Genomic DNA, 23,831 nt, shown 5'->3' with positions numbered 1-23,831 from the left:
GTCACTGTAATGAGTGATTGGGTCCCGCACAGGAGCAGAGGGCCGTGAGAGGAACAGTTGCTCTCAGAACAGGTCAAAGATGGAACATGGGAGCACCTCTCACCCCTGCCTGTCTCCTAGCAACAGGGAAGCCAGAGGAAATGCTGAACCCCTAGGCTGTTTACTACATCATCAAAGATGAGGAATCGTTTAATAAAAACTTAAATATCTGAAGTACAAATAGGGTAGTGTTCTATTTTTGGCAAGAAGCACTTTTCCCCACTTATTTTCTGTAGAAGTTCTCAATTTGGTCATTGTGCCACTCATGCTTCAGAAATACTTATTTTTGGAGGTGGTCCAGAGATTTCCATAAGCGCACTTGCTTGAGAATGTGGACGGACTGTTCCCCAGAAACGAGACGCAGTCAGTGGCATTTGCACTCGGTGTCACCGGAAGCGCCTCAGCGCGGTGGGAAACCGGAACCCGGATTCCGCCCCTGGAGATCACTGTACTGTGGACCCAGTGCGTTCAGGGCCCAGAAAGGTGAGGATTTTTAATCAGAACCTTGGCAGGCATCGCCTATTGTCACGGGATGAAGCACCGGGCTCCTCCTCGTGCTGGGGGAGGGAGGGGCCCTGGTGCTGCAGCGCTTACACGTGGGACTGCAATCCGAAGCGTCAGTGGTTGGAAACCCCCCGGCACCGCGGAGGGAGAGAGACTGGGCTTTGTACTCCTGAGCAGAGTGAGTCACTGTCTCGGAAGCCCACAGGAGGTCGCTATGAGTCAGCATTGAGCCCGCTTCGGTTTTGAGACGGCGGTAGAGGTCGTGAGCTCATTCTTGGAACCCAAGACAGAAACCTTTCTTAGGGCTTAGAAAGGTTTGTGGGGGGAAAGCAGAGAATGAGAGAAAATATTCTGTAGTGCTTTGGTTTGTTAAGTGGTAGTGTTAAACTTGTGCTTGAAATTGCTGGGATTCAGCACCTCTTCGGACTCACTTTTCTTCTCACAACATTAGAACACAGTTAAGACGATGCTGGAGCATTGTTTTGTTTGCATTCATTTGACCTTTTTTTATTTTATAGTTTGCTTGAGAACTTTGGGAGCGAGTGACTGGTTTTTTCTTGTTTAGCTTCTCGTGTGTGTGTGTGTGTGTGTGTGTGTTGGGAGTGTTTTGCTCACCGCACCTGGATTCTGGGTATGGCCTCTGAAGCAAGAGGTGAGAAATGTCAGTGTATGATGGGAAGCACTTGTCATACGCATCATGGATGCTGTACACCAGAAGGTATCTGTGTAAAAATGGAACCATTACCATCTCTCGTCACAAGAGGGCACTAAAAACACGCAGCTTGGATAACCTTCTCTATTGGTCCAGTAGCACTGCCCAGAGCGTTTCCAAGGCTTTCACCAAACACCAAATCACAGCCACTGATGCCTACTCATAGAAATCCCATAGGACAGGGTCGAACTGTCCCCGAAGGTTTGAGACTGTAACTCTTTCCGAGAGTAGTCTTTCTGAGGAGGAGCTGCTGACGATTTCAAACTGCTGACCTTGAGGTTTAGCAGCCCGATAAGTAACCACTCCCACCAGGGCTCCTTTCTTTTTGAAACCAACAGCCCTAGCTTTCTCCCAAGGTGCAGCTGGTGGGTTTGAATCACCCACCTTCCCATTCGCAGCGGATGCTTAGCCACTGTGCCACGACGGCTCCTCAGCTACAGGCACAAAATAAAAGCCAGGAAGGTGGTTAGGAAGGGACATTTCTTTCTTGAAAGTGGCATTGAGTCTCCCCCCTCCATCACTCCCCCCTCCGAAATCTTCCTATCTAGTTGTTGCCCCCGCTCCCACTGGTCTAGGAAAGAATCATTCAGGTTTCACATCCTACTTCTAATCGGTGATAAATGCAGATTGAAGTTCAAGCGGAGGTGTTCAGAGTCAGACTCCCCAAGTCTGCTACTCTGGCACATAAAACTGTTGGTAGCTCTGGGTCTGGCAACATTTCCCATTAACCTCATTCGATGTTCCTTCCTTGAGAATGTTTCATCAGAACCTCTTTTTCTGATGCCAACAGAGATGAACTGCTTGTGATCTGAGCTCTGAATTGGATATGTGTGCTTCTAGTTTCTTCCCGCAAGCTATCACAGGGTCGTCGCCGAGGGTGAATTCTGTACGGGTTTGTACTGGGTGCAGAGCCCCTAGGAGAGAGGTCGTTATGTAGCATTTCTTTGCCTTTTTAAGTGTCCATTTGGAATTGAACTGGCAGTCTCCCAGGGACATTTGAGTTCCACAGACGAAGTCCTGGGTGCAAGATCTATGTAGTACAATAGTCTTGAATGGAGTATGAAAACATTTTCACCTTTACTAGAAAAGTGCTTGAGAGAGAAGAATCCATTCTTAACCGGCTAAGGTATATTAAGTAGAGAGATCAGGCTGTTCATGGTGTTGAGATATTTTTTCAAAGGAGTTTAAAATATTTAAAAATATTAAAAAGGTTGAACATGTCCCAGAATCTCCAGGACCAACAACAGTTCTACCCATACGGGAGACATGTGTGCTGTAGTTTTCTGTAGGTCCTGACCCATAGCGACCCTACGTGCAGCAGAGTGAAACACTGCCTGATCCTGTGCCGTGCTCACAGTTGTTACATTTGAGGCCATTGCCATGGCCACTGTGTCGCTACATTCTTTTGAGAGCCTTCTTTTTCACTGTCCTCTACTTTACCAAGCATGGCGACTGAGAGTTTATTGTGCCAGCCTGGCTGATAAATACAAGTGGGATTAACTGAAGGGCGGAGAGATAAATGGCTCAGTGAGCCTCGCCTTTCTTGTCTCTTGCCCTTTGATCATTGGACCAGTGTGCAGCTGCCTTGCTTGTTCTGTGCCTCAATTTACAGGCTACACTACCTGTGGGACACCTAGCCTGTGGATTGTGTCACTGTAAGTTGAGGTCCCTTTAAGACCACATGACTGAAATTTACATCTCTAGAGCTGGGGACTGACAGTTGGTGACCTGCCTTGCTATTTGCTGCTGTGCTGATATAGCCTAGCTCTCTCTACAGAGGAAGACCTGGTAGCCCTCAAGACTTGAAGGACTGCTAGTGTCTCACAACTCTCTCACGGAAGTGAGTTGCACTGAGCCATTTGTACTGCTTTATAATTTAACTGTTCATTTCTTATATCTATCTATCATCTACCTATCGATCTATCTATCTGTAACTTCACAGTTCATTTCTGGTGTTATACATCTATCTTTATAAATAAATATGTAAAATTATCAGCAATCTGGTTTTATGTCTCTAGAGAACCCTGTCTTCTCTAGGGATTCGTCTCTCCCGATAATATGTCCACAGAAAGTGAGATGATGACTTGTCACCCTGGCCTCTAAGGAGCACTGGCTGAACTTCCCAGACAGATTTGTATTTCTTTTAGCAGTCCATGGTACTTTCAATCTTCCTCGCCAGCAACACAATTCAAATGCATTAATTCTTTGCTCTGACTTTCCTTGTCCCAACTTCCACATGCACGTGAGGTGATGGGCACTACCACGGCTTGGGTCAGGTGCACTTTAGTCCTCAAAATAACATCCTTCCTTTTCAACACGGTAACGAGGTCTTGTGCAGATTTAGACAATGCAATGTGTTGCTCGATCGCTTTACTGACTGCTGCTTCCATGAGTATTGATTTGGATTTCACCTTGCTTGGAGACCTGTACGTAGTAGTTTAAGTGGTCTGACATGGCCACTGAATATTGAAATTGTTGTTAGCCAAGGCTGACGCAGTCTGACGCCAAACTGCCTAACCCACGATACCAAAAAAAAAAAAAACCTAAACAAGAAAAAACTAGTCACTTGCTCCCAAAGTTCTTAAATTATAAAATAACAAAAGGCTACAATTGTAGGGAACGCCCTAAGTCCATTTTTATGTCTCCACATAAATTCAACCTCTTGAATTTTTTATGACCAATAACCAGCAAAGTGCCTGGCATTGCCCTCAATGGAGTGTGTTTCAAAGTGGGTTACTACCACTCCCTGACCAGTCCAGTGGGGAGCAGCCTAGCTCTTGGGGACTTACTTGGCTGGGTGTGCACTGATGGAGCTTAGGTACTGGGGTTGCATTAGTGGGTTATACTTTGGTCTGATAGCCACGAGTTTGGTTGTTGGAACGCACCAGCTGCTCTGAGGGAGGCAGAGGAGGCTTTCTGCTCCGGCGAAGATTCATAGCCTCAGAAACCCAAAGTGAGAGTTCTGTTTGTCCGGTTGGGTCACTGTAAGTTTGAAAGGACTCAATGGTGGTGAGCGAGTACGGGTGGCATGACTGGTTCGGTCAGAGACCCCTGAACCGATCTTGTAAGCTCTTCTCACATAATAACGTGTCCCAATCACGGTCCCATTCCTGCTTCTGTAGTCCCACCCCACACTGTGGGGGCATTGATCTGCTGCCAGTCACGCTTTTATGATGCTTGTCCAACTTAAGAGGCTGGTTTTCTGTAAATCCTTGGGCTCCATTATGGCCTTGTGCAGGTGGTCTCCTTTAGCTGAATGAATTACCTTTGTCCCGTTTACGACTTAATACATGTTCTCCGTAATTATTTTTGAGATCTGGGATCTCTTTTGTCCCCTACAACACCTCCTGGTCTTCATCCGGAAGCTCTGTGGAAACCAGGTCAACCTCACAGCCGCATACACGCCTCCCCTGACAGACACTGGTGGTTGTGGTTGAGTGTGTCGGCTGAACCAAGACCACTGACCTGCCACTGTCCCAAGCTGTTGAAATTACTGTTTTTCAAAAAAGACTAAAAGAAAGTCAAAATCTAGAGAAAAAAAATGCAGACATTTTAGCCTTCTTTTGGGTGCCCTGGGAGTGTTTGTTGGGTGCTCAGGAGTGTGCTGGAGCTTCCTTGAGCCCAAGAGCCACAGGAGCGAGTCAAGGTTAACAGTGGCTGGCCCCAATCCTGCCAAAGCAGGTATACTCCCGACCTGGCAAACTCCTGATGTGTCCCATTTCCAGACTTCCCTGGCCGGTGTTTTAAGCTGTCACCTTTAACCTACCTTTTTCAGTGGTGAGTCAAACCGTGGAACACGAAGATTGGGTAAAGCCCTTCTGTTTTGTAATATATAAACTCAGGACCACAGGCCAGGCCACAGGGATCACAGCCTGGACGCTTGTCTTTCTTGTTTGAATGAACCACTCTTCCTTCCTTCCTTCTCAGAACAGAACTTCATGTTTTGAATTCCTGCGAAACCTCTCAGTACACCCAGAGAACTCAGGAAGCACCCCAGAGCGAGACTACACTTGGCAAAAAGGAAGAAATGGGATGTCTGTGAAGCTTGCAGGCTCAGCTGCTCAGAGCTGCTCTAAGGAATGGGACCTGGGAACTAGAAAAAAAAAAATTCACGTGGAGCTGACAATAAGTATTTGCATTTGAAAGAGCTCAACAAATCTGCAGGACATCTGAAGGTCAGTGGACGCAGGGCCCCAAATGAACAGCCCAGCAATCAGAAATCCAGATTTTCAGGTCACCATCCATTCTCCTTTCCTGAGCAAACAGTGCCCCATCTCCGCACTGCCCATCTGTGTCAGTGGAGCTGGCCACATCTCCTGTTTAGGGTGGGCACTGACTGATACCTGGTATGTCAACTCATCAATAACAAAACCAAACCCTGTCTGGTCCTGGTCATGCCCAGACGCCCCTGCCGACTAGACCATAGTGCTGGACAGGGCTCTCTTGGGCTAGTTGGGGTAAGGAAATCACCAGGCTGTTCTTCCTGGTCTGTGACTCTGTTAAATTGTAGATTTTGATTCAGTCTTTCGGGTAGACGGGTAGACATGCAAATTCTCAGCGGGGCTCAAAACAGAATGAGGGAGTGGAGAGTTTCAAAGACAACTCTGCCAGTGATCTGTGAGAAGACTCTGCTGGAACTTCTGAGCAAGACACTTCCTCTGTTTGGAAGCAAGCTAGAGCACTGCTTTCTTCTTTTGGCCAGTGAGGGCTCTGGGTACAAGTCTTGGGAGGAAGGCAGTCAATTTGCCACTGAAAAGAAAGCCCTGCTGAAGGCAATGCAGCGACGCAAGAAGGGAGGAAAAGGTGAGAAAAATTAAGATCAGGCGCTGGGTGCCATCAGCCTGGACCCCAGGGACACTTGCCCCTGTATTTCCCAGTCACGGAACCAGTACATTCTATTGCTGAAGCCAGGCAGAACAGGGGCTCATGCTCCTTGCTTGTGACCATGGTTTCCGCACCAGCACGTGGCATGTAAGATGATGGAGCATGTTTGGACCCACTAATCTGTGTGTGATGCACCCAGCAGGGGCCATGGTGAGGCCCGCTGTGTTCTGGAAGGACTTGTCCCAAGAGACACAGTACCACGCAGGTCTCTTCGCCTTCGCCTCTGGTCTCTGCTTTCCTTGAAGCAGTCCCAGGGCACTCGCATTAGGGAGGCGGCATCAAGAACAGAACACAGAAAAACAAGCCAGGTGTCAAATGCAGCAGATTTTTAATTTGTTTCAAATAAAGCAATATATGTATATATGTATATATATATATATATATTTCAGAAAAACACCAGATGTTAAAGTCTACAAAAGCGCATGTGTCTTCAGCAGATCATGTTTGTCTAATCATGACGAACTTTTTTTTTGTTTTGTTTTGTTTTTTGGGGAACATTAACTCTCTAAAGACAATCAATGGACCGACATCACGCTACGACATAGGTTTGCTGCGGAGCCTGTGGTCTGCAGCCGCCTCTCGGTTTTTCTAAGGATGAGTAAATACTGCCTGGCTAAATGGTCTCCATGTGGCAAAGCGTCAACAGGTCAAGCAAAGCCATGGGCGTTATGAAGCAAGCGAGCGCGGAGGATGAGAATTAGTACACGTGGGCAGAGAGGAGGGCGCGGCTATTCCGAGGGGCTCTCCTTTGGCAGCGGATTGGGCCAGCACCTCGGACAGGGAACCGGTCCGGCGGGCTGCCCCCTCCCCGCTCAGGCCACCAAGGTGACGGCGGGGACCGAGAGGACGGCGGCCTCCGCCGAGACTTCTATCCGCGTGGGGCACAGGTTGCACTGCGACACCCGCGCCACGTTGCCCCGGAAAGCCCTGGCCTCCGGGTGCTCGGCGGGGTGCTGCCTCCGCCGGGGCTTCTCTGAGTGGGCCGGGGCCTCGGGGGCCTCTGGGTGTTTGGGGCCGCCTTTATTTTTGGGGCGGAAGCCGTTGTGCGGCTGTCTTCTGTGTTCGTGGCGGCTGGTGCCTTTCGCCATCGGGTCGGCTTCATTCCCGCCGCCCTGCGGCTTGGCCGACCCGGGTAGCCTGTTGTTATGGTACTGTGGATTAAATCTTCGTCTTTGGCTATTAGATCCATTCTGCCAAAAGAGAAAACAAGGTCATGTAAGATGGGTTGCAGGGGTGGGGGCGGGGGCGGGGAGGCAGTTCAGGGACCAGCAGGAGGCAGGGAAAGGAAGCTTCATGTTGGTGTCTCTGGCCACATGCAAACAGGGCCACCATGATAATGTCCTCACTCTTGAAACAAAGATCTGATGGGCCTCAAGGACATGGCTGATGTCGACAGAGGTCACGGAGCGAGTGGTTGCTATTGGGTGCCTTGGGATCCATTCCAACTCACAGTGACCTTGCAGGGCAGCGCAGACTTGTCCCATATGATTGCTAGACTGTAATGTTTTCAGAGGAGCGCTGGGGAGGCAGTGCTTGAAGGCCTTGGCTGCCAACCCCAAGGTCTGTGGTTCACACCCGCCACCCGGTCCATGGGAGAACGATGGGGCCGTCCACGTCTGTAACGGGGGCGAGAGCTTTGAAAGCCCTGTGGGGCAGCTGCACTCCATTCTAGAGGGTTGCCAGGAGCTGTCTTCTTTTTAGGGAGTGAGGGTGGGGGTAATTTACACGGAAGGCAATTGACAGGCTTCCACGGAGTCATGGAGTGGTTTTGAACAATCAACCTTTGGTTAGCAGCTGCGTGGTTGATCGCTGAACTGCCAGTCCTCCTTTGCAGAAGCATGAGAGCAGCAAAGTCAAGCACTAGGTGTACTAAAACCACGATCTTTCAAATGTAATCAAATGAAATGTGAAAGAACTTAACATTTAAGGGGCAGTGCAATGATTCTCAATCATGGCAACTTCTGGGGCATTCTGTATACTAATGCTATTTTTACAAGGGCCACTGCCATTGAATCAATTCAGACTCACAGTGGCCCTATGTAGGGCTCCCAAGGTTGTCAATCTTTAAGGGAGCAGAGAGTCTTTCTCCCTCGGAGCAGTTGGTGGGTTCAAATCCCTGACCTTTTAGTTAATAATTAAATGCTTGCCCAACAGCAAAAACCAGACAGTGCTATAGGGATCCTGATTATGCACATGAAAAAAAAAAAAAGCTTCACTTGGGAGTTTTCTTCTCTCCAGCAGTTTTTCTGTTTCATTTCAAAGCCTTATCACATCTTACCACAGCTTAGGCAGAATCTGCTGGGAACTAACAGGGACGGACGGCAGCTCTGGGTGGACATGGAGGCAGCGTGTGTGTCTTCAGAGCGGACATTGTTGTGACGTGTCACTGCGTGAGCGCTGACTCACAGTGATCTCCCGCACAGAACACAACCCCGCTCCGTCTGGTGCCATCCTCACAATTGTTAGGGTCTGTGCCCGTCCATCTTCCTGAGGGGCTCCTCTGTTTTGCTGGCCCTCTATTTTACCAATTATCACGTCCTTTGCTAGGGGCCGCCTCTCCTGGTGACATGGCCAAAGTATATAAGACAGTGTCTGGCCATCTTTGATCCTAGGGGGCATTCTGGTTGTACTTCTTCCAAGACAGATGTGTCTGTTCTTCCGGAAGTCTATGATCCTTTTGATGTTCAACACCTCCATTCCAATACATTGATTCTTGGGCAGTCGTTCATATTCATTGTCCAATTTTCACATGCATATCAGGCAACTGAAGCTACCATGGCTGAGTCTGATGTACCTCAGTTCTCAAAATGGCCCCCTTGTTCTTCAATACTTTAAAGAGGTCTTGTGCAGTAGATGTGCCCAATGTAATGCCGTGGCTGCTACTTCCATGAGCGTGGATCGTGAATTCAAGTAAAATGAAATTCTTGGCAATTTCAATCTTTTCTCTGGTTAGCCTGGTGCTGGCTACTGGTCCAGTTGTGAGGACGTTTGTTTTCTTGTCACTGAGTTGTAAAACATTTGGGAAGCTATAGTCTTTGGTCTTCATCAGAAAGCGCTTCAGGCTCTCTTTGCTTTTAGCAAGCAAGGTTGGATCAGCTGCAGACGGCAAGCTGCTAATGAGCCTTCCTCCAACCCCATGCCGTCTTCTTCTTCTGTCCAGTTTCTCTGATTATTTGTCGGCACACCAATTGATAAGTATGGTGAAAGCATACAACCAGACCCACCCCGTGCCTGATTTTAATCCACGAAGTCTATATCATTGTTCTGTGCAAATGACTGCCCTGTTCTATGTACAGGTTCTGCGTGAGCACAATGAAATGTTCTAAAATTCTCATTCTTTGCAATGTGATCTATAGTTTGTTATGACCCACAAAGTCTAACACATTTGCAGAGTCAACCAACCAGACGCAAACATCTTTCTGATGTTTTCTGTTTCTGCCCCAAGACCCATCTGATGTCAGCAACCCTCTCTGTCCCCTTTGGAACCTGGCCCTCGAACTTCTGGCAGCTTCCAGATGATGCGCCGCCGCAACCATTGTTTAAGGATCTTCAGCAACATCTCCTTGTATGCAATATTAATGATATTGTTGTAGCATTTACACATTCTGTTCCATTTCCTTCTTTTGGAAGGAAATATGGATCTCTTCCTGTCAGCTGGCCAAATATCTCAAATATGGATCTCTTCCTGTCAGTTGGCCAGGTGGCTGTCTTCCACGTTTCTTGGCACGGCTGGAAACGTTTCAGTTGGTGTTCCATCCAGGTCTAAGGTGTTGCTTTTGGAGAAGGCCTTCACGGCACCTTCAGTGTCTTCCCTCCAGACCCTGCGTTCTTGAGCACATGCTGCTTCTTGGAATGGCGACAGACAGACCGACTCTTGTTGGTATAGTGGCGGTGCGTATCTCTTCCGTCTTCTTCTGGTGCTTCCTGCATCATCCAACATGTCCATAGAGGAAGTTAGTTCACTGTGAACGTGTCTTAGCTATTGGATTCTGAAGCGTCTTAGTGATTCAGTCATTCCTTTGGCAGATCAGCAGCAGGGAACAGAAGTGGACTAATCTTGTCTGTTTCTATAGAAGCGGAAGGTGTCTGCAGTAGGTAAGGGCAGTAATTGCCAGCATTTACTGCGTGTCCACAGTGACCCGTGCGCTGAGCCAGGTACTTCCACAAATCGTCTCACTTATCCACTTGTCATCACCATCACCCTTTTAAGGCAGTTGCTATTTTTATTTGCTTCATTTGACAGATGAGGATAATGACTTTAAAGGATTTGCCCAAAGTCTACAGTGAGAAAATAGAGAGGCGCCAATATGTCCACTTAGACTGTTTGACTCCAATGCCCGGCTGCTCTTATTTTACATAGTATGTCCTGCTGAGATTCAGAAGTCTTTATTTCATTCTCAGGTTGACTTGTGAATGAACACAATCTTTGAAAACCAAAGCTCTGTCATTAAATTATGAGTTACAAATATGAGGGCAAGTCCGAAGGTACTGCTACAAAATCACAGAAACCCTTAATAAACACAAACCGCAAACTGTGAGCCTGTTTTCAGCCACATAGTCCACCAAAGTCTATATACTGCCAAGGCAGCGTCTCATCTTTCTAACCCTTTCCAAAGAATTCCACGCTCTTAATGACACGAAGTCAAACTGGCCATTTTGGCATCCTCGCATAACTCAGACTGTGTTCCCTTGAAATGTTTTCTGAGTTTTAGGACCAAGAAGAGGCTGGAAGGGACAAGGCTGGGGTGCAGGGTGGATGGGGTACGATTTTCCAATAAAATTTTGTAGGACAGCCCAAGCAAGTATGTCATCATAATAGAAAAAAAAATTCCTGGGCGTAACTTATGTGCTTGGCCTATTTCTCTCACTCATGGGGTTTTTATTTTTCTTTATTCTTCATAATAAGCATTTATCCTTTGAGAAAGTCCATGTGGAATCGCAGAAAACAGTTGCCAGGCCTCTCAGCTGACCTCTGCGCCTTAACGTGCAGTGTCCCAGCAGCTACTCTTAGAAGCCACTGTTCCGATTGGCCTTTCTTCTGAAAGTACGCTTATGAGACTAAGGTAAATGCAGTCCCCAGAGGCTGTATCTGTAGCCAATCACCAGTCACAGTGACATGTCTAAACATGTTTTGTGTGGAATAAAGCTGTGCAGGCCTGAACTGGACCTCTCGAAGCCACACCTCTGACATTCCCTTCTAGGCCTTCCTGCAGATGGGGAAGGCCAGATCCCATAGCAAAAGTCATCCACTCTTCCAGTTCTGTGCATGGTGTTGGGGTCCAGGGAGGCAGGTTCCTGGCCTGTGATCCCACCTCTTGGTTTCTTCCCATCTTTGGCTTTGTTTGCCCCACATTGGGAGGGGCCTTGTACTCATGAAGGTGGGCACTCCCCCCAGCCTTCAAACCTTGGCTTCTTCCCACGCCTGGAGACAGCTTTCTGGGTTCTAGGGGCGTGTAAACTGGTAGCAATGTCTACCTACCGTCAAGATGCTATGTCTAGGGAAACGGTACATTAAGTGCCTGAGAATAGATGTGGGCCAAACGGAACGGAACTCAAGGGCTACGGCTCCCTCTGGAAGGGCCAGTGCAGATTCTGGGTGGTTGGCAGGTTCTTCGGTGGCACTGAAGAACAGGGCCCAGGGCCAAGGTTAACTTAGATGCCTCAGGATTCTAGTCTAGATATGTAAGTGTGCTTCAACTTAAAGGAGCCATTGCCTAAACCACTTCTCTGGCAATGGTGAAACAAGGAGCTGAAAGGGTCCCTGTGTAGGTTGCCTTCTACCTCGCCTCCTTTGTTTCCAAAGGCACGGTGACTTGGAAAATTGTAGGGGAATTTTAGACTAAATTTTGGCTTGATATAACGAGCAAAGAACAAAGGATGAGCAAGTGCATTTACACTATGAGGAAAACAGGCCTGACTAGGGCATCAAACCGACGAATACATGAACTCCTCCTCCTCCACAAGGTGCTTTTGTAAAGCTCACGGAGACGTTCAGGGCAGAGACATGCCTGCCATGCTCTGGAAGCAACCACAGACCCAGAGGCTGGGAAACCAGCGTTCTGGAATACCGAAAGAGACATCTCTTCCTGAGAGATCAGGAAACGTCTCTTTATAGCATCACTAACTCCTAAGACCATCAAGTCACACTTCTCGTTTATATTTGACAGATGTGGGGCAATCCCTTCAAGGATGCTGAGGAGGAGAGAGAGAGAGAGAGCGAGAGAGCGACTGCCCTTTGGAACTGGCATTGTCAGTGGTCACAGATGAGGTCCTTTTCAAAAGTAACCAGACATCTGAACTCACTTGGACTTCTGACAAACTAAATATAAATGGGAATGAAATTACTTTTTAAAAGAAGAGTGTTAGGATCTCCCTCACTAAAACCCCAGTGTCCAACTTCTGGGTCTTGATCCCTCATCTCTGTGAGCCCCTGCCAAGTGACAGTGTTGGTGGTGGGGAGGAGGGCAGTCTCTGGGACCTGCAGATGGTGGTGGTCAAGGGCACAAGAAGAGCTGTCACATCTTTAGGTGGACTCTGCTATATGATCAGGAGTGCCTGTGGGCCACTTCTTCCATGTGGGTGGCTTGCACTGTGCATTAGCTGGGGCCAGGGCGTGGAGCAAGCCCAGGCAGGGCTGTGGGAAGTGGACCACCCCAGGGTGCTCAGCATCGAGCAGTCGCTAGCTAGTGCTGTGTTCTTCGTCCTGGAAGGAGTGTTTCCTGCTGACCCCGCAGACTATTGGCTGCAGGGCCCTGAGGCCAGTGCTAGGTGTGGTGAGCAGCTTACCTGCTTGTTGGCTGGCATGGGCTGGTGAGAGGTGTCCGGGCTGCTGGGAAGATTGCCCGCCATTTTCAGGTTGGCAGCTTTACCCTCAGGGGGCTTGTTGTGACTGGACGATTTTCGGGCAAAGTTACTGTGCTTCCCAGAGTCTGCGGCGTGAGTGTTGAGCAGAGGGAGCAGGGAGCTGCAGGGAGTTCTGGAAGAATAACTGTTCTTTGGATGCGTAACTGCAATGAGAACGGGTCTGGTGTTAGGGGCTATGTGAAGAAAAGGGCTTTCTGAAAGGTGCCGTGTGGAAGGGCACCTTGGGGCGCAGAGGCCACCCCATTTCTTGTGTGAGAACCACCGTGCTGTGACTGCAGCGGAATCATCTGAGCTGAGGGCTTAGATGCAGGGATAAATGCAACCAGGCAACTGTCATACCATTCTTTGGGTCGAGAACCAATTCAAGCACAGAGGGATGATGAAGGTGGAGGGCTGACCTCTGGCCCTGCCCGTCACTCTGCTCTTGGGAGCCCCATGACCAAACCTGTTAGGCTCTATCCCAGTTGGGACTGCAGAGACCCAGCAAGAGGTCCTGGCACGCTGACCTGTCAGTGGCCCCTTGTCCCCAGAGCATGGGGATGGGGTGGTGTTGGGTGTTAGGAAACTGCCACCCTGGGCTATACATACCCTGAGACAGGACCAGGCCTGCCCACTCCTAAGCCATCCTTGCTATTTCCACCAGAACTGCATCAGTAGCAGACAACCGCACCCCACCGACCCCCGCTTTCTACGCCCTCATTGCAAATCTGCATCCACCCCACAGGGTAGGTAATCCAGGGAGGTCCCGCCGGGCCTCAGGGAGGTCCTCTCAATGGCTCTTAGTCCCAGGCCCACTGGCTTGGGCGGGAAGGATCCCTAAGTGATCACGCTCCTTGGATTACTTCTACGTGACTGTGGGGCCAGAGGGGACCCACACAGGAGGAAGTCACAGCTTCCTTCAGATACTTACCCAGAAACGGACCACCGGGCTGGCCAGCAAGGCCATCCCCCAAGCCTGCACATTGTCACCAACTTTAAAAAGCAATTTCCTTGGCCAGCTTTGGGTGGATCAGACCTAATCCCAGTGTTTCTCTGGGGGATTAGGGGCGGCCAGTGTGGATCAAAGCACCGCCACACAGGAGAAATGGAACAGATCTGGGCAGCTCTCCCGCCCCCTCTTTTTATAGACAAGACATGGCAGCAAGTCAGGGGCTGTCCAGATATCACTAGGGGATTTGGGCGACTCTTGTATTCACGGGATTCGGTTTTATGGGGTCACTACTTCCTTCCTATAGCTCAGAGACGACTATTTCCGGCTTGGGAACTGTGGCCCTTGTTGTCTGGGTCCCAGCTGTGAGCTCCTAGGAGCTCTCAACAAAGCAAAGCGGAAAAGGGCCATTAGAGGCTTATCATGGCCACGGCCATGGCCACGGCACAGCAAGGCTGCCTTTCATCGGGGCCACCAGTACTTCGGAAGGGGACAGCTCTCCCATGAGGCGGCACTTCACTTCGACTGCTTGGAGAAAGCAGGGGAAGCTCCACCCCCCAGATCAGTGGCACAAAGTCGCGGGGCATTAACGTCCTGCTCATCACCGGGCTGCACTGGAAACGAGGAGCACTGGCGTTTCCTCCCGTGAGCCAGCCTGTCTGGTGTCTAGAGACGAGGCAAAAGCAGCCGCTGGAGAATGGCATGTCCCCAGCCTTCTTCCTAAGGGGAGGAGCGTGGGGTGGGCGGAGTTAAAAAGGAGACCCTGAGTTTGAAAAGTCATGCAACCAGAGGACTGCCAAGGCTGGCTGAGCACAAGTGCATCTGTGGCGGTGTTGTCCTTCATGGGGACAAACTGTCAGCCCTCTGGATGCCTGCAGTCGGGGCTGGCTGCCTACGTGACATGTAAATACAGATGGGTTCAATATATGGATACGGAAAATGCGAGAAGAACGGACAAGGCTACTCTCTCCAGAGGGTGTCTCGTAAAGCAAACGGTGGCATGTAGGATGAGAGTATGTGTCCACATTTGATACACGGTTGACTTGGGCGTTTCTGTGAAAGGACTGTTGACATGTGCTGGAAAGGCTGACGGACACACAAAGCCCGATCGCACTGGACACAGCGCAGTTCTGCTGTGTTGGGATCAAGTGTGTAGGCTCAGGAGGAGGAACGCTAAATAAAAGCAGTGTCCACACTTGGGGGGCATGGGAGAGGGACGAGGAAGAATACAACCCGACGTCTGTATGCGGTTGGAGACTAGGCGGTGGTGGCTTCTCCTGGTCCCTCAGTCCCACCTTCTCTGGTGGGTGGGCGGAAGGAAGTGGGGCCCATTTGGTTGTCTGTTAGCTGCTCTGATTCAGGCTTCACAGGGAAGCACAGCCTCCCAAGCTCTGCAGCCTGCCTTCCCCACAGGGCGCCCCCCGAGCAGCCCCACACCAGCCGGGTCCTTCACAAAAGCAGACTGTTCCTCGACTGGCTCCGACGTCTCAATCTGGGGCAGGTGCTGCTTTAAATCTTAGAGTGACCGGGGCCACATTTCCAGCGACTTGGGTCCTGACCTCTGATTGGTTCGTCCCTGTGGACCTTGCTCAAGAACACCCCCCCTCCCAGGAGGTGGCCCACTTGCCATAATTTACCCCAGCCACTCCGAACAGTGTATTGCCCTTCCCCCCCTCCAAGGAATGATTCCGCCGTCGTCGGGGAAACTCACTTTCTCCACAGAGCATGATTTGGGCCTTCAGCTGTTCAATGTCACAGGAGAAGCGGGCCGCCTTCCCGAGCTCTTCGTCGTATTTGCGCTCGCTGACAAAGTGCTGGGGGAGAAGAAGGGAGACAGGGCCCAGGGTCAGAGACCACCACTCACCCAGGTGGGAAGTCACTCCAGCTCGGGCCCAGCAGGGCTCTATTCCCTGTGTGGGCTCAGAGAAAACTGAGCTGGGGACAAAGTGTGTGTTTGGGTCCAACTCTTCACCTCCTCCCCTTCATTCTGAGTCCCCGGTGGTGCTCACAACTACCGAGCTGGCCCGCTGACCCTGAGTCGGAGGGTTGAGTCCATCCAGAGGCCTGTTGGCAAAAAAGCCCTGCCGATGTGGGCTGCTCCCACCTCTCAGCCACCGGCAACCCAGGGCAGCCATGCGTCAGAGTAGAAGGCCACTGGCACCCCAGTCCTGTTTCCACAGCAGCAGCACGTGGTTTGCCCGTATCACAGTTTGCTTTAACATGTCAGTCCGCGTAGACGACCCCCCAGAGCTTTTAAGCTCTAGAAAGCGTGATCTCACATGGTGGAGTTTCTAGTGCTGCTATAGGTTGTGGGAGAGATTCTACCCCCTAGCCCCCAGTTCATTTAAAATTAAGATCTGGGTGTGGAGGACCGAGTGAGACATACAAAAATAACCATGACCCAGTCTCCCCCTGAGTTGACCAGGGCATTAACCACATGGCGAGGGAAGTAGATCCATTAAATACAATGTGGCTGGTACGGTAAGAATAGGAGAGAGAGAGAGAAATTACTTCCTCCTGAAGCGAATGGTGACAGTTGTAGAAGGGCTGGACTATGAAAGGGGGAAAAAATGACGACCATTGATCACTGGCCCAAATCTCTGCAGGCATTCTCAATTTTCATCAGATTGCCTTATTGTGAAGCCAGTGCTATTATTCTCTCTCTTTTATAGGTGGGAAGTGATTTATCCAAACTCATAGGAGCAGAAAATCTGGGAGCCGGGCTAGTTCGTCCGAAAGCCTGGGACAGTAACTAGCCGATGACGAGTGGGGTTTTGATAGGCAGAAATGAGACTGGACAGATGGGTCGCAGTCAGTAGACCAGGAGGCGGGCAGCTCCCATTCGTCACTTGGTATCTTAATAAGCCGGGAGTGTTGTTGGAGGGGAGACTGGAGCCCAAGGGGAGGTTCTGATCAACGGGGCAGAGTCACCACATCAGAGGAGACGGATCTACTTTCCGACTCTGGTCTTGGGGTGGATATGACAAGGCTGGAGGAATGGTGGCGGCAGGAGGACCTGTTGGCAGTGATTGCAACTGTCGGATGGACGGCAGAGGGAGGAGAAGGAGGGAGGCAGGGCAGGGAAGAGCTCTCGAACATCTCAGGAGACGTCCTCTTCCCCGGCCCAGCCAGGATGGAGGGGGCCAAAAGTCATCAACAACTTCCTACCATGACCACTCAGTCCTTTTTTTCCCAACCCCCCACACAAGCTTTTACTGGCATTTCCATTTAAACATGACTTCCTTCCGCCCGAGCACCAGTTCTTCCCGAGGGCATGTGGCTGACAAATGCCCCCTGTGGGGGTTATGGGTAACCACTCAGTCTTATGCCCAGAGGAGCACACCAGTCCCGCTTGTCTAGCTGGCAGCAATGTATCTTGAAACTACTCTGGTTCCCTAGATGTTGGAGTGTGTGTGTGTGTGTGTTTGTGTGTGTGTGTGTGTTTGTGTGTGTGTGTGTGTGTGTGTGTGTGTGTAGTGCATTAGAGAAGAGGAGGAGGAGAAGGGGACTTTTAGAAACCATGACTTACTATTTTATTGTCGATAGTTGGTTTTGGTCTCCTGGTACCTATTTCCCCTTTGGGTGCCTGTGCCCTGGTCCAGTTTGGAAAACCACTCCTGCTCCTTTGGGTGTCGGCTTGGTGGGTGTGCCAATCAAGAGGACACCTCCCGTCTCTTCATGGATATGCCCCATGTGGAGGCCACTGCGTGTCTCTCTCTCCCAGGGATTCAAATCGTGGGAGGCAGCACCAAGGTGGCTGATTCCTCCGGAGGTCACGCACATGACCGTGAGTGCCTGGAAGACCGTGCTCGGTAAATATTGCTATCGAGGCTACCCAAGGAGCCCAGGATCACGGTGAGTTGTGTACTAGGCTGCTAACCACGTGGCCAGCAGTTTGAAACCACCAGCCATGGCAGGAGCAAGCGGAGGGTTTCTTCTGTGAAGGTTTAGAATCTCGGAACCCCACTTGGGGACAGCCCTGCTCTCTCCGACCGGGTCGTCAGGTGTCAGAATTGGCTCCATGGCAGTGAGTTTGGTGTTTTGGGTGAAGTTACCCAGGTCACCCAGGTTTCCGCCTCTTGGTGGACTCGGTCCTTCACACCACACTCTGCCCTGATGCGCTCCAAGCATATTCTTTCAAATGCTACTTGATTTCAAGGTGAGTCAGTTTCCTTAGCATTCGTGTAAGAAACGTAGAAAGTACATACTTGCAGCTACTCTTCTAAACAAATGGACAAATGACCTATAGAAGAAAATGAGCCAGAAAATTCCACAGGTTGTGCATGGCTTATCATCTTGACCATCACACTACACACAGACTTGGTGTGTGTTCACGCGTGTGTATTGAGACACAAGTACATTACTTAACGTGGAAATACTATCTTCCATGCTGGTTACAATCATGGTGGAGTGAAGTTTACTTGGGTCATTGTCCGCCAACTAAGAAAATAGCTCATACCTTTCCTCTCCTCATATAATAATAGGTAGATCCCTTCAAACCTTATAATACTCAAATATAGTGATGAGGCGGTTCTTCACCCTTCTGTCTTCTCCATGCTAACCTCGTGGGGGTGAGGGAGTGCTGGGTGCGTGACGTGAGATGCTCAGGGCATGACATCCTACAGATGTGAAACGGACACAATGGGAATGTGACGCCTGGCGCGGGAGTCAGGCTGTGACATGTTAGAACTGACCTTAATTTCTGCCCTGAGTTCGGCCAGCTGCATCTCCGCCATCTGACTGGCTAGATCCGTGAGTCTCTTTAGTTCTTCGGCTTTCTTCTGACGAGCCGTCAGAATTTCCACTGCCAAATAAGAAGGGACCAGACATCAGGGCCAGAGGTTTAAGCATATTAAGTGACTTCACTTCCTGGAACCAGTTCTCCGGCCACAGACCGACTCTTTGTTAGAACAGGACTAAGCTTTGTGAGTTGGGTTAACGCTTCACGTGTGGAATCTGGCAACTCATTTCCCTATGTCCTTATCTGCTGACCCCCCCCTCACTTCCCTACCCCCCACCCCCCCTGCCACGATCCCTCAGCCTCGCTGTCCGCCCGTCCATCTTTGTCATTCCCTTCACTGGCCTCTGATCCTACCTGTTCAATCTAGACGTTTGAATCTGTGAGTGACTGAGAACAAGTAAGCTGGGACAAAAAGACACTTGTTGAAATCCTATTTGAACTTGAAAAGATGGGGGGGTTCACGAATGAAAACAAATTCTTTCTGTGTGCCCTGTACGTAAAAACCTACCGGCAATAGACCTTCAGAGCCTGAACACATACTGAGTTACTGGCAGAGTTGTGCTATTGGAACGTGACATAAAATTTTTACTTTATTAGCATTTTGTGAGTTAAGTAAATAAACAAAGCAGCACCCCATCCTGCCCCCAAATAGTCTGCTTTGGAGCCTCTGTAGGTATGTTTCTATTTTGCAAACAGAAGTTCCGGCCAGAGCATTTTATGACTTAGTTCTAAGTGTCCCCAGTGGAGACATTTCACGAGTGAGTCAAAGCCAACTTGAACTGGATTGGCGTATGCTTGTTAGCATCTGCACATGCAGAGAGGACACCCAGGAGCTCTCTGGCGCCATCTTTTTTCACATCTGTCAGAGAAACTAAAGGTTCAAGGAGACGTAGTAGCCCACGGGTTAACGTGTATGTCTGTGGGTGTGCTGCCCCAGAGATTTTTGAACTCAGAAGCAGTGAGTGAACACAAACAAACAGGATGTGATCTGTATATGCAGTTTGACCTTCCCATAGAGAGACGTGCGGTTCTCGAATTCAAGTCATGTAAGAGTTGCCTTTGCTTTCTTTGGGCAAGGGCTTGACATAGTAAAAATCTCATACACCACATATATCAAATCCACATTGCATTATTTGGCTGAGCCCAGATCGACGGATTCCGTAGACCAGATTCATGGGCGAACTGAGAGCCAAACCATAGGATTCTTGAATTTAAGAGTTATTTATAAAATGCCCCAAAGTAGTCAACTCAAAATTGAACAGTCAACTCGCAAACAGGAAAAGAAGGATCGAATGACTCAGCCTTCCCGGCAACCCTAAAGCACTCTCCAGACAGGCTGAAAAAGCGTTGTGTGTACACTGATGGCAATGTGATGTCAGTACCATAATTAATCTATAAATCATAAAGCCCAGCCATCTGCCAAACCTCTTTAATGAAGGTTTGATTATTGACCCAGGGCTCCCCGGCCTCCCATTTACAACACCATGTCGCTGGGCAGAGACGGATTTGGGCCTGGCGGTCTTTCAGAGTCCAGAAGAGCTAGAGGAAAACTTGGCCCCATCACGGGAACATAGGCATTTTTTAGCCGAACACAGTGTGTTACTGAGTGGTGTCCCGGGTCACTCAAGTTAGACCCTGAAAAGGTGGCTCACACACTTTGGGGCAGGCGGGACATGTGTCCTTTTTGGACCACTCGGGGTTAAAAAAAATTTAATTGCCCACACCAAGAAATCAGGAGGAGATTTCATTTGGAAGCTGGAGTTCTGGCTTCATTTCAATGCTGGGATCGCAGGCCACATGGAAGCACCAAGCCAGAACAGAAGGGCTGTTGCCCTCTTGAGAGGGATACGGTGCTCCGTGTACCCACCTGCCCTGTTCAGCACAGTTATGTCACTGATGGTCAGCCCCTGGAGGCATGACCAAACACTGAGCCAGAGGCCAGACTATGTCACATAGTGCTTCGTACCTACAGTGCCCAATGCCTGATACATAGGTACCTAATGTGTCTGCTGAACGAAGGATTGAATGAGTGAATGAATAAATCTATCTGAAATTAAATGGACTTAGAATACAATAAAAATACTCAATGGAAGATATAAATTCCTTTTCTACAAGAGCCGCTGAAAAGATATCTTGGATCCGTGCTGCTGATCAACTACTTTCCATTACAATTGAACACACGGGGAGCTAAAGTCTGGGGCACGAGAAAACTATTCTTGAATAGGAAGGTGCGGAGAAATGAAATTGCTTGGTCTGGCTCTTCTATGGCTTTTCTTTGTTGTTCTCATGGGTGGAAACATGCAAATAGAGTGTAGAGGATTCTTAACTTGGGGACTGGCCAGTTTTACCATTGCCTGTGGATAGTCTCTGCCATTTCAGAAAGAAGATCAGCGAATCCCAAGAGAGTCAAGAAAAAGCCACTGGCAGAGCATGCCTGAGATCTTGGCAAGCAGTGGTGGCAGCAGCGGAGGTTGAGGGCTTCCTGGCCCACAGAACAAGTAAAGCAAGTGCCTTCAAGCAGGAGGCAGGCTTGCAGAGGGGGCACCCTTTGGATAGTTTTCTCCCTTCAGCACTCATGGAGTTTTACAGCTTCCCTGAGCAGGGCAGAGGCGAAGGGGACACCTGGCTGAGAGGCTGAGAGAGATGTGACTGCCAGCATGGCTGAGAAGAAGAGCTGCAGACAAAAGAACTGTATCCTTCATGCTTTCTGATCCAGACTTGTAACCTATTAACTCCTCTCAGAAAGCCCCTACCTGCAGGCATTGTCTGTGAGGTGTGTGTGGCCACAGAATACTGAACGTAGGAGAGAAGCAGAGTGTCACGGGAGGGTCAGTTGGATCGGAACAGGATAAGAAGGACGGGGAGTGGAGGCAGATCTGACCTCTGCCTTGTGGCAATCAGCCTTGGGCTGGAGTGGAGTTGGATTCCCCATCTCCTTACGGAAGCCCGAGGAAGGCAGACGGGGCTTCCACACCATTTCCTCAGAAGATGAATCACGGTGCTTTCGCTTTGTAAAGGAACGATGATAAAAGCCCAAAGTGCTAAAGGTCTGGATTAGAGGATGAAAGGGGTCAAGAGTTTCGGTCCCAGGAGGTCAGACCTCGAGTGGCTGCTCAGTGAGAGGCTTGACTTTCCCGGATGGATCCATTGTGGCGCCTGCGACGATGAAGGCTAATTGTTCTTTTTGATTAAGCAGAACTTGGGCATTCACATGAAACAAAAGACTTCACGGAAATCTATGTAAGTGGGCCCTAAAATAAGAATGCAGGTGCAAGATCACCAATACATTTCGAGTTGACACACATGCAAATGTACATGGAAATGAACACTTTGCATCAGCAAGTCTGGGGATGCATTTTACATATACTCTCATTAACATTTCAAAGCCTTTCATTATGAAAAAGCCTTAAAACTTCAGAACCAAAGCAATATTCCTTAGGGGGGGGGCTTCTTTTTTTTTTAAATCTTAAAAACACCAATCACAGTAACAAAAAGCAATCTTCTCCCACCCACCCCCCAAAAAAGCAGACGAGCTCCTAAGATTCATTGAACAGATAACTGAGAAGAGTGAGTACTGGTTTTGAAAGCATCGTCCCTAAAGGAAATCTGTGAAGCGAGACTGTATCTTAAAGTTTTAGATTTTTCACTGCATTCAAGATGTGGTTAATATTAGTTAAGTACTTTGATGAACAGTAACTAGTATGCTGAAATGTACTTTCTCAATAGGATTGATGCATTCTTTCACATTTTAGGGACCCGTTGGAAGCTTGTCCATATTACTTGAACCCTAAAAAAAAAATTCTCAGGGCTTCTCGAACAGCATCTCATAGCAGATTGTGTGCTCAGAATCCTGGGGAGACGGGGAGGGAGGCAGACAGACCAGAGTCAAAGTGGGTCTTTAAGGACGTCTCAAAAGTCTTTTTAATCTTTCAAGGTTCTTGTGGATTTGGCATTGTACATCATAATCTATGTGGTCCTTGCTATTATAGGAAGTAATAGTTTTCCCACATCTCTAGTAAATGTGAGGCTCCCAGAACACACCCATCTAGGTCCTCAACCCCGCAGGCACACCGCCTTTGAGACTCCAGCACTTCACCTGCCACGCTTCCTCCTCTGTAAGATACAGGCACTCCCAACCACACACACACACTGTGGGGCTCCATGATCTAATGTGTTTAACGTCTGAGTACAAGACACTCAAACCATGCTAACTACAGATAGTGAGATATAATCATCCGCAATATAACTCCTCTTCTTCTAATTACATTAGATTATTTACTTAGATGTGACAGGATAGAAGCTAAATTAATTATAATAATGAATATAATCAATATTTACAAAGCGCCTACAGTCTTCCCAGCATTTCCAGATGTGCCACGAGGGACATAGTAGCTCAGGTTATAACTGAGGAAACACAAGCGTATACCATATACAGGAGATGGAGAATGGAAAAAATATTCTTTATGTTTAACAGACATGGCTTTGACAGCAGTATGTTCAGTTCAAGATTGTGTGTAGACCAATGGGTCTGGACTTAGAAGAAACCAAACACATTTCCCTTTCCCACCATCCGTGAAGGGGTGTAGCAGACATACCACTTTCTCCTCTGTGACCTGCATTTCTCACTGTGACCCAGAGGGGTTTGGACCAGTGTATATACTGTTCACTTTTCGTGAACATATTGTATGCTTTCTCATTTAATCGTTACTCCTTGAGCTAAGTACTATTCCCTTTCTGATAAGAAACCTCAGACATAAGGAGACATTAACTGTGGGGAACAGAAGGAATTCTCTTAAGTTGTCTCCCCAAAATATGTACCAAACTTAGCTGCTTAAGAGTGACTGTCGGCAAAAGTAGGTCAGAGGTTATTCTCCTTAACATTGGCCATCTATAGTGGCTAGACTATTAGCCTGACTCACCCTAAATAAAGCCCATTCCTTTCTGTTATTGTTCCCTCGAAGCAGTGCCCATAGGCAAGCCTGAGACCACTCTAAGATGACTAAGCTTAGCCTACTATCTTGCCACACATGCCTCCCTATTCCCTCCTCTTACTATTGCACATTCACCCCTAGGTCATCCCCCTCCTATTGCTTGTATTGCCTATGTTAATATCCCTCCTGGTGACTCAGGTTATTGTCCACTATCAGGGAACTTGCATG

At 49.0% G+C, this 23,831-nt stretch overlaps 1 protein-coding gene across 2 annotated transcripts in view; it reads right to left on the bottom strand.

Moving 5' to 3' along the window:
- Window positions 1–6,443: 6,443 nt before the first annotated feature.
- SPATS2L (spermatogenesis associated serine rich 2 like) overlaps window positions 6,444–23,831 on the bottom strand; it is a 182,837-nt gene continuing 165,449 nt past the window's right edge. For both annotated transcript variants that reach the window (XM_045296313.1, XM_004701736.3), the window contains 4 exons: window positions 18,626–18,735; window positions 15,643–15,745; window positions 12,926–13,146; window positions 6,444–7,329 (listed from right to left, as the gene is read on the bottom strand). In XM_045296313.1, coding sequence (XP_045152248.1) covers window positions 6,952–7,329; window positions 12,926–13,146; window positions 15,643–15,745; window positions 18,626–18,735 — 812 coding nt within the window. In that variant the 3' untranslated portion in view covers window positions 6,444–6,951. The remainder of the gene's footprint in view (window positions 7,330–12,925; window positions 13,147–15,642; window positions 15,746–18,625; window positions 18,736–23,831) is intronic.

This window comes from Echinops telfairi, unplaced genomic scaffold (genome assembly GCF_000313985.2).
Source record: "Echinops telfairi isolate 266 unplaced genomic scaffold, ASM31398v2 ScPeMD7_3;HRSCAF=10, whole genome shotgun sequence".
Taxonomy (NCBI): domain Eukaryota; kingdom Metazoa; phylum Chordata; class Mammalia; order Afrosoricida; family Tenrecidae; genus Echinops; species Echinops telfairi.
This window is presented reverse-complemented; position numbering and strand designations above follow the sequence as displayed.